Here is a 10,928-nt window from a genome sequence, read left to right as displayed (position 1 = left end):
ACAGTCACTAGAAACATAGATGTGTCTTACAGCTGTATAAAATGATCTTTCCTGGATTCATCTTTCTCTAGTTTTCAGAAGATAATTCAATGTTAGGCTGATTGTCCAGTTTTTGGGTAGGAGTTGTTAATGTGGGTGGTGACAAATCGTATCTCTGAACAGGAGTTTTACATCACTTTATTATTTGGATACAAAACCAGTCTTGAAAACTGATGATGCCAAACAGCTGAGATAATCCTGACCAGTTACACTAGCTTAAATTGTACTAAAACAGAAGCAGTGATGAATGTAACTGCAACTACATACCTCAATTTTGTGGTTTCATGTTACTTACCTAAATCCACAAGCTTGTGAATTTAAGTGGGTTTTGTACGATTTTTTTTGTAAGAAACTTTCGATGATATTATGTAAATGCATTTAACTATATAGATACAAACTAAAAATATCCCAGTTAATGTTAAAAGCTTGCTTCATTTTCTGTTAATTTAAAGCAGAATTGAACTGTGGCTCGTTATATTTGGAGTAAGCCTGATGAAAGCCTGAACTTTGTTACTTTACTTCCGAGGGACCTGTTCGATGTCTGGCTGGTCATATGTGGAGTTGTAAAAACAAGTTCTGCTGCTTTATCAAAAACTGGAGCATTGTGTTAATGAGGAAGTTACATTTTTTTTTTTTAATCTTAAAGTAGCTCAGAACTCCAGTGTCTGTGTAGTTCAAGCTACAAAACGTGAATTAATTTTCCTAAAATACTGGTGCTGTAGGAACAAATTCCTTGGAGATACGGTTAGTTTCCTCATAGCAAAAGTAGGACAGTGAACCCACAATTAACCTTAGATGCTCCGTAATATGATCTGTTCATCTGTTTCGTTAGCTTTCTCTTGCGGGATTACATCTGATACTTGTGGCTCTGTGCTTTGAAACGGTGAGTAGGGGGCCTCTTCTGCATCCTCTTGGCGTTTCTTTGCAAAACGCGAAGGAACGCAGGAAGCTCAGCTATCACCTTGTGTTGTATAAGGAGAAATACTCGTGATTCCTGATGTTGTACTTCACCTGTTGTGTGATCTCATGGATATCAAACACATGTTAAAGAACTGCACCATTTGGATTGACAGGTCATTGGATTGACAGATCCCTGGCTTCAGTCATTCAGTTACTTCAAAGTCTAATTAAACCATTAAGGCAAGAGCTTTGGCAGATGTATCATACCCCTTTGCTACTTTATCCCTAAGGACTGATATTTAAAGTGCCACCCCCAACCAAAGACCTGAATGTAGGGGGGTGAGAGAAGGTGGGAGGACACATGGCATAGGAGGGAAGGAGAATTAAGTTTAATTTCTGAATCCTGGAGCTGAAGTCTCTGAAGGTAACAGAGTCTGGGCTGGGAGTCCTGTAGGCCTACCTGATGGCTCTGCTGTGGTGACTGCAGCACCAGAAGAACCTCAACAGCACTTTCCCCACCCTCAGTGATGGGACTGAAGGCGACAGCTCTCACTCCACTCCAGCATGGTTGGGAGTGGGATCGGTGAGGGGGTGGCAGAAACCCTTTGCTCTGCTCTTCCCACTGCAAAGTCCTGCAGGGAACAGGAAACATGGGCTGTGTTTGGCCTTGGTGTATGAGCCGGGGGGTATCTTTGAGCCTGACAGTTGGGACAGAGTCATGGTTTTGGCTGGGACAGTTAGTTTTCTTTGTAGAGGCTGGCACAGTGCTGTGTTTTGTATTTTTGATTAAAATAGTGGTGGTAACACACTGATGTTTTAGCTGTTGCAGAGCAGCGCTTACCCAGAGCCAAGGACTCTGCAGCTTCTCACACTGCGCTGCCAGCGAGTAGGCCGGGGGTGCAGCTGCAGCTGGGGGGGGCACAGCCAGGATGGCTGGTCAAAGGGATGGGTCCTTCCTGGAACCTCTTCCTGGCTCTGTAGGGAATGCCATGGGGAAGCGTGACCTTACCGACCATGGCCTCTCCTTCAGGCTCTCAAAGGGCTCCCCTCTGGCTCCATTGATGCTACAAGCTTTGTAGCAAATACTAGAGAAAAAGCTTTTGGAGGCTTCTGATCCAATTTCCCTTTCAGACAGCTTGGGATGCTCTGGCTCTGAGGCTGAAGCTTTATCCGGGGGTGATAAATGTGGGCTCAAAAACAGCGAGGGGCTCGGAGTCACAAAGACACACATCAACAAGAACGTGCCTTCTGTAGACACCTTTGCTACCATCCTTCATCTTCCCTGCTGCCTTCTGGATCACTTTCTTGGTGTGTATCATGCAAAGAATCTGGCACCCAGCCTGTTAAAGCACGGGCTCATGGCTTTGGCTGCAAAAAGTATGTTCTTTACTGTTGGGGGTAGAGTGAGTTTTGCCTAGCAGTGGAATTGTTAGGAGATTTCCCCTGCGAAATTTCATGACCTCATTCGCCTCATGCCAGCTCCGATGCTTGTGACTTTACATGATAGATTAGATAATTAAAACTAATTAATTTTAGTTCTTTCTAATACAAGGTCAAGGTTCTTTTATTCTTCTGATGTGAATTAAATCACAATGTACTCACACTGTGTACTCCCCTCTTTGGCTGCAGCAGGCCATTAATTCCACTTAGGGCCAATGAAACTGCAGTTTGCTTCCACCGTACAGTCATAACCTCTGCAGCAGTGCTGCTCGTTCAGTAAGTGGTATAAAAAAGAAGTGACCATTGTTCACTTGCAGGTGATGATGCTGCTGCAGGTGTATTTTTGTGTGTGAGCATCCCAGCGACCACAGGAAAGGGAACACTGGGAGTCTGGAAAGGGGGAACCAGCTGCTCTAGGTGCAGCCAGAAGAACAACTTCAAGGACACCACCACTGGTGGTACAGCACTGCTACTGCAAGCAGTATTTCAGTTGTGCATCAAAACAGACACGTTAACAGACCTGTGTTAGAAAACTGCCACACCAATCCCAGGGAGAGCCGGCTGTATTGTGTGTACAATGCAGGTGTTAGAGGCAAAGTGGCAATAAGATACCACCCAGGCCCTCTTCTCATACATTCACTGTCCTTTCCCCCCCACACTTCACAAATCCGCCAACAGTTCTTTGGTCCCGGTTGTACAGAGCAGAGGAATACGGACGTAGTGATCTAAGGCACGGCTGAGGGAGCCAGGCACTCGTGTTTCTCAGCCCCAGCACACAGACAGCTGGATCGGCCAGACCAGGAGCTCCTCGCACCGCTGGTGTTTCACACCCTCTGGTGTCCACGGCTGCAAACGAGCCATCAAAGTCAGAGATGCTGAAGCGTTTGTGGACTTAGGCAGCTTGTAAGAAAAAAGGCATGTTCTTCATGGGGCTGTAAAACAGCTTTTGCATTTAGTGTTGAGACATACAGCACTTTAACACCATCGCAGAAGCACTCCAAAATCCTTCCGCGTATTCTGGCAAAAGGACAAACTTGGCTCTTCCGTAAGCAATTACACACCGACAGAAGTCTTGCTGCCAACAGGTAAAGGAACCTCTTCATAGATTATTTTGAGATACGGGAACTTCATAGGTAAAAACCAGTACTCCAAGTTGTAAAAGAGGTAAAATTCATGATTCAAGATGACACGATCGATTATTTTTAAGAGATCCACAAAAAACTCTCTGACTGTCTTATGAGGTTTGAATGGGTAGTAGAAGTCTCTTATAGCTGCTGCCAATGTCTTGTTTCCTTGAGGGCCAAAAATAGATGTTTCATTTCCCAAATAGATAGGTTCTCCACTGAACAGAATGATGCTGGTATAATTTGTTTGTACCTTGTTAAACACAGCTCCCAGGTCAGCCAGCTTCTGGTATGTTCTCAGTATAAACTTAGAGCATTCGTAAGAGTCAAACCATACTGTGGATTTTTTGTCAGGGCTTGCTTGAACTGTCCAGGTCTCGTAGTAGATGCCAGTCTCGTTGTCGTACTTCACCCATTTTGCCATTTCATTAAACATGGCTCCTGTAAGAGATGAACGTAAGCATTACAGAGCCCAGGTAACAAACACAAAGATGTAACTAAAATCTAACAACTTACATGCAAGTTATTCAAACTTTACTTCCTTTTAATGCCCCATTTCCTGCTACTGTGCCAGGACACTCAAACTTCCTGAGGATCATGACACTCCTCATTTTATTTTATCCTATTACTATCTACAGCGGATGTTGACAGCATTCACCAGTGCAACAGGTGTTTCTGCCCTTCCTAAAACTTGATCCAAATTCTGCAACTCAGAGCAGGATTTTTCATGCCTCTCCACAAAAGAAGCCTAAGTAAGCTCTGACTGAGATGCTCTTCTGGTTCAGCAGAATCTTCCTTTTCCCCCCCATACTCCTAGTGATGCATTTCAGCCTCACCCTTATCCCGCTCTTTCCTCAATCACTGCACTGGGTACAACTGCACAAGGGTGCTGCACGCCACACGTAATCCCCCTGAACAGGCTGCGAAGGTCAGATTTCTGGGTCTGCTCGTCATTAGAGGGCGAATACATCTCACGCTTATCCCAAGGTAAGGCACACAGGCAGGCAGGTACCACGGAGCAACAAGAGCTCTGCACTCTGCCCTCCTAGGCTGCCCCCATTACAACTTGCTCTTTGCTGCACACTTAAAGAGCTTTGGGGCTTCACAGTGAGCATGACAATCATTCTGTTTAATGAATGTGTTGGATGATTTCTTTTTTAATTGCCTGCTACTCGCTTTAATAAAGCAGCAAGTCATTAAAATCTGTGTCAAGAACTGTAGTTACTGTACACTGTAGATGGGCTTGCAGCTCCCTTTATCTTCTCTAATTCCTACCAGATTAGCTCCCTAGTGGGTATTCTGCAATGTACGTCACTGAACAGGATTTGTCTCTCCTAACAAGACCAAGACGGACTTAACATCGTTAACCAAACAAAAATATTACAGGTTTATGCACAGCTCCGCAACAACCTGTTGGATGATGCCTAGACAGTCAAGAACTCAGGCTCTGGGTATTCCTGCCCTAATTTCTCAAAAGAAATGCATCCCTAAGCAACACTAACCTGGCCCACATTGTTTAAAAGGAAATGAAAATGATTCCTTGTGTTCTCTGACACTGCTGACAGAGAGTGCAATAGGATCTCGCAAGGGCAAAAAGGGTCCAGGTGTTTCACGTGTTAAAGTCTTCTCCCACAAGATGCTTTTTGCCTGCTTCCTGAAGGAAGGGAGTTTAGCTCACGATGCTGTCCATCTGTGCTTGCGTCCATTCGCTCTCCTCCATGGAAACATTCAAATTTCCTAGTCAAATTCACACAATTCAAAACACAGAACTGCCACCTTCCTACAAGTTTTGTGGAAACAGGAAGCAAGAGAGACTCGAAGGACAGTAGCAACGCCTCTATAAGGCACTGGTGTGGCCTCACCTTTCTCAGGTGTTGAATAGTCCACACAGACAGACAGCATTATGAATTCAGAAACTGTTTGAAATATTTCACTTGGTATTCATACCAAAGAATCCGACCATATCTTCAGTCACGAGATACAAACTCAGAGGAAAGCAGCTCCACTTATTTCATTTCTTAAAGAACCACTGAGAATTTCTTATCTGCACCAACAAGAGAACCTAGGGACCAAGTCCAGCAAGCGGCTGAAGGTAGAAGTAGGCAAAGATAAAGCCCCACGTTGTGTTACCTGTGGCAATTCCACACTCTGGTGTGCCTTCTACCACTTATTGCACTAATTTGAGAGAGTAAACTGTTTTGTTCACGCAAAATTGCAGCTCGCAAGTCCTCAGGGAGCTTTGTTCACAAGTCACTGCATTACTACAGTAATCAACCAGATTTATTCCAACGACCTTTTTATTTTTGGATTTCATTTTTCAGTATGTATCGGGAAGTTATTGTGGTGATCATCCGCAAATTTAGAGGTATATATCTGGTTTTGTTTCATGACATACGACAGAGAGACCTATTACTAGGGACATTTGTACAGTTTTTATGACACAAAATGTGGGAGATGGAAATTGAGATGAGTATTTTTGACAGTTATGTGTATTTCTAAATATCCCTTCCTTAACTGTTTCCTCAGCAATGCACACATTGTCACCACTTCTTCCTATCTCAGCAGTCATCTGCCACTTCACAATAGGAGGCCTTTGTTTTGAGGACAGCATGTGAAGAGAGTCCATAATTGTTCTCTACAAGCTGTTTTGCTATTTTTATAGTCAGGAGACTCAAGTGTTTTTACACAGCTACACCAAATGACACCCATTAAACAACTCTTCAGTGTGCATTGTTCAAAAGGCAGCAGCCTTTGAATGTCACCATCTATATTAAAAAGAAGGGCAGAGAAAATACTTCAGTTTGAAATTAGTAGCATCAGCCACTAACATTGCAAATAACCTACAAAACATAAATGAAAAGATACTGCTTAGGGTGGAAATGAGGAGACATTTCTTCTCAGAAAGAGCAGTCAGGCACTGGGACGGGTTGCCCAGGGAGGTGGTGGAGTCACTGTCCCTGGTGGTGTTAAGGGAAAGGTTTGAAGTGGTGCTTAGGGACATGTTTAGTGGGTGACATTGGTAGAAGGGTGATGGTTGGACCAGATGATCTTGGAGGTCTTTTCCAACCTTAATGATTCTATGCTTTACATGAAGACAAGGTTGACCATATTTTATGATACTCGCACTACCAAAAGCATCTGAAATATACCTGATATTGTGGTCACAAGAACCAAAGTTCCATTTTCCTTCCAGTGTGCATCATCTATTCCTTCATAAAAGCAAGCAGCTCCCTGGTTACACCAGAACGGTGCATCCATGCCAGGCCGGAGATGTGGAAATGTGCAGTTCCCAAGCTGAAAGAGCTCATACCACTCCATCGTGTAGTTTTTGCCAGTTAAAGCACTCTTGAAGCCCACAGCATCATGCATAATTTTCTGGAAAAGAAAAAGATGAAGGGAGAACACAGGAAAAAAAAAAATAAACAAACAAAAACTTTAACATAAAGAAAAATGATCCTATAATGCTGACATCAGCGTGACCTACACAGAAGATCAGACACCTGGGAACTGTTGAGTAGCAGGGTGAGAAAAGGGAAAGTAGTTCCTGCATCATCTCAGTTTTCAGTAGTGTTGATGCACAACACACAAGATTGTATCGTGCACATACTGCTAACTTGGAGTCACGCAGTCTCAGTGCTTTTTTATCTACCCACCATATATTCTCTTATCTGGAGACACACACTCAGCGGGAGCTCACCATCAAAGCTCACATTTACGTTTGAATGCTTAACTCACAAGGGTATCAAAGAAATGCAGAGCAGAACTAAATTACCAAAAAGCACTGAAAGCCACAAAAGGAGTAAGATAAATATTTATTTTAAAAGCTGTACAGTAAATTCAGTCTTAGTTTAACAACTAAGATGATGATATTTGAAGCTATTTCCATTTTTGACTCTGTGCGCTTGGTTTTGATGTTGCTATTTCATGTTCATTAACATTACTTTAGTCATTAGGGATCGTGCTCTGAAGCTTATTTATACTACTGTTACAGCTATAAACATTGTTAAAGTTGAGATCCTTTCATATTTGCATGACTCCACGAATAGACTTTGGTTCAATACTAATCATAATATCCAAAAAGGAACCATAAAAGCAATCAACTCCCTATGATCTGCCATTCTGACCAGCTAGTTTTCCACCCTGACAGATATCCATGTTCATGCAAGCATAACCCAAGTATGCTTTCAGCCACGTTTTCAGCACACTAAGCAGACATTTCATCCAACATAAGGGGCCAAGTGAGTGTGTTTTCTAGAAGCAGTACTAGTGAAGAAATAAACCCAAAATGTAATGGTGTGTTTATATGAAATATTCCCAATATGCAGGTCTGTGGTGGAACACATTCAAACCCATCAAGAGTGCTAATCATATTTCTTTAGCTAAGATAAATTCTGCAAATTTTGTTCGGAACTTGCTGTTCTTCAGGTATCTTCCCTATAGACAGCCTAGTTTGTGTGCTCCAATGATCTTCCATGCAAGATTATCCCGACCTTACAGCTCTTGCTCCTGACACCTGCTGTTCAATTCAGGTGAATTTGCTGCTGTAGCTTTGCTACAGCACAGAATCAGAAACATCACCTTACCAGATGTCCAAGTAGATCCCCATATTTGAATTCCCATACTGGAGCCTGTAATCGATACACTTCAATGACATCTTCTTCTTTCATAACTGGAACAGCAGAGCCAGTGGGACAGAAGGTGTAGCGAGCCTGGCAGTAAGGATCGGTTTTTGGACGGTAATCAAAGCGCCTGCATTGGGAAAGAGAAGCACACGGGATGATCAGCACAGCTTCACGGCTGGAGCAACTGCTTTGCCACTTCCCCAGAGCCTGAGTCGGAGAGGTCGGGTGTGCAGCACCTGCCAGAGGCTGACTCTGTGATCCAGACGCTGCAACACTCGGAGTGCACAAAGTTCATGGGGCTGCTGAGGCGTGCATCTGCAGAAGCAGGACTAAGGCTACAGACACTACAAACGCAAGTCATGCAGTACACAGTGCTGGTGGCTAAGATGTGGAAATCACGTGGATTACAAAGGGTGACATTCACAGAATCAAAGAGATATAAATGCTGATTAGAGGATGGCTTGAGACCTATCTGCCTCAAAAACCTTCTCCTAAGTTTGTCTAAACAGGGATTGACCAGTTTGCTCTGGGAATCTATTTTACAGTAAGTAAGTAAGTACTCCTAGTAAGGCTCCTATATCCCTGTCAACAAGGTAGATTGGCATACACAGCCCGTCTGGAGCACGGACTGTCATTTCAGCACATCCTGGCACTTGTGTCTGGTGCCACTGAGTGAGACAGATCCCCCAGCTAAGCGATGACTCAATGACACTGGACTTTCTGAGCCAACTAAGGTCACTTGCTCCGTCTAGACACTGTGGATTTTCCCTGTGGACTTCTCCACGCTTGCTGCTGTATTTCAACATTTCTAATTTTATTTTGTCTGTGCTGGATAGAAAAAAAAAATTGAAAAAAAATATGGCTAGAACAAGATCACACAGACAGAAAACAAAGACTTATGCCATCCATAAATTTAAGCCCTGTTTCTAAATTACAAGCCCTATGTTCTCATTTTCCCCTCCCGGTGCACACTGCATGTGACAACAGGAGAATAAGGAAGTTCAGTAGCATTAAAATACCGCATTTCTGAGTGTCAGTCTCGGACTGACCTACAGGTTCGTACTCTGATTTTGATCATCCTGAGACCAGATTTTGCACCTACTGAACTTGCTGGAAAATCTGAAAGATCTGTGACCCCAAGATCAATTCCTGAGACACCACTTGATGAAAACATAACTGCTAGGAATTAAACAACAAACTTTAATTTATCATCAACAGGCATAAGAAGTGAATTTCTATTAAAAAAAAAAAAAAGCCTAAAAGCCTGATTTCGACACCACAACTTTTCACTAAAATGGAATTAAATGAGTATCTTTAAAGCATTTCTGGGAGCAACAATGCATCTGCTGGAAGGAAAAGCTCAGCTTACAGGTCCAATATGTGATGCCTGTTCCCTTGCTGGTGAGTGGACTATATCAAACACAGTACTAAGGACAAGCCAGGTACCAATGTTATTAAAAAGCTGAGGCTGTGCATTACCTTCCTAAACTAAATGAGAACAAAACCACACGACCGGGGAAGCCCGATGGGGCTTCCAGCTCCACCCAGGCCCTAATCCTGAGAAGGGGACCTACCAAATGAAAGCGGGATCAAGCAGACCCGGACCTATTTGCAGGATTTCCCTAATTTAGCTTAATTAGCACGCCGATAATGAACTCCTGTGAGGCCCTAGGGCGCTGATGCCCCTTGCGGCAGCACGAGGAGCTCGGAGGCGCTTTTGGGAGCGGGAGGAAAACGAAAGCAGCTGCCGAGCCAGCTCAGCCAGCTGATACCGACTGCAGCAAGGCCTTGCAGGGCCAAACCCGAGCTCCTCAACAGCATTTTCACGCCCCCTGTCCGGCAGCAGCAGGGTGAGGGGCACGGCCCCGCTCAGCTGCCCGCCCCTCAGCGGGGCTCCCCCATTTTGCAGCGCCTTCCCCCGCTACCGTCACCTCCCCGCGGGGCTTAGCGAGGGGTCTGCGGCTCCCCCAGCCCCCTTGGGGGCTCCCCTCGGCCGTGCCTCACCTGTAGGGCACCGGCCAGTGCCGCTGCGGGAAGCGCAGTCCCCAGGCGCCCATGGCCAGCAGCAGCAGCAGCAGCAGCCCGGGGCAGCGCCCGGCCGCCCTCATGGCGGCCCGGCCTGGCTGTGGGCTCCGCGCCGGGCACGACACCGCCCCGGCGGCGGGGAGCGCCGGCAGGGGGCCAGGCCGAGAGGGAGGGACCAAAAGAAACGCCGAAAGTTGCAGTGGGGGTGTTTTAGTTTTTTATTTATTTTCTTCCCTCCCCCCCCGTGCTTCGGAAAAGCGCGCGGTGAATCGGCCCTCGCATGTGACACGGTGCTGACAGGCGGCGTTAACCCTGCCCTGCTCGTGTAACTCCTCTGAGCCCAAGGGGGCTAAATTTCCTCAGATTTCCTTTCTAGGAACTAGTCCTGCATGCACCTGTGAAGGAAGCTAAGCTATATCAGGAAGGAAATAATGTGTAATATCGTTTTTTAATGGAAAACTTTAATGTCTAGTGGTATGTGACATTGAATGTTTGACTGCACTACATTTGGATGGATTGGGGGAAAAAACAGTTGTGAGTTTTTTTTTTTTTCCACATTAAAAAAAAGAGATATCCCCATTATACCAAAGAGATATTCTCGTTACCAAAGAGATATTCCCATTACCAAAGGGATATCAACATTACTTAGGGATATCTTAGTCATATCTCTGACTGACTAAACGAAATGTCACTGGACTGAATGAGGGTTTCTCTGGCTAAGAAATAAGGTCAAGACAGGTTTGTGAGCAGAATCTGTGTGGAAAACATAGCCTTTTTT

General features: G+C 44.7%; 1 protein-coding gene across 1 annotated transcript; it reads right to left on the bottom strand.

Moving 5' to 3' along the window:
* Positions 1-161: 161 nt before the first annotated feature.
* On the bottom strand, positions 162-10,352 carry CLN5 (CLN5 intracellular trafficking protein). The gene is made up of 4 exons (XM_068676550.1): positions 10,130-10,352; positions 8,087-8,252; positions 6,653-6,878; positions 162-3,944 (listed from the first exon to the last, which is right to left on the bottom strand). Exons 1-4 carry the CDS (start codon positions 10,231-10,233, stop codon positions 3,433-3,435), a joined length of 1,008 nt encoding a protein of 335 aa, XP_068532651.1. The 5' UTR covers positions 10,234-10,352; the 3' UTR covers positions 162-3,432.
* Positions 10,353-10,928: the final 576 nt, after the last annotated feature.

This window comes from Anas acuta, chromosome 1 (genome assembly GCF_963932015.1).
Source record: "Anas acuta chromosome 1, bAnaAcu1.1, whole genome shotgun sequence".
NCBI lineage: Eukaryota > Metazoa > Chordata > Aves > Anseriformes > Anatidae > Anas > Anas acuta.
Note: the sequence above shows the minus strand (reverse complement) of the source record. Positions and strands in the feature narration are given on the sequence as shown.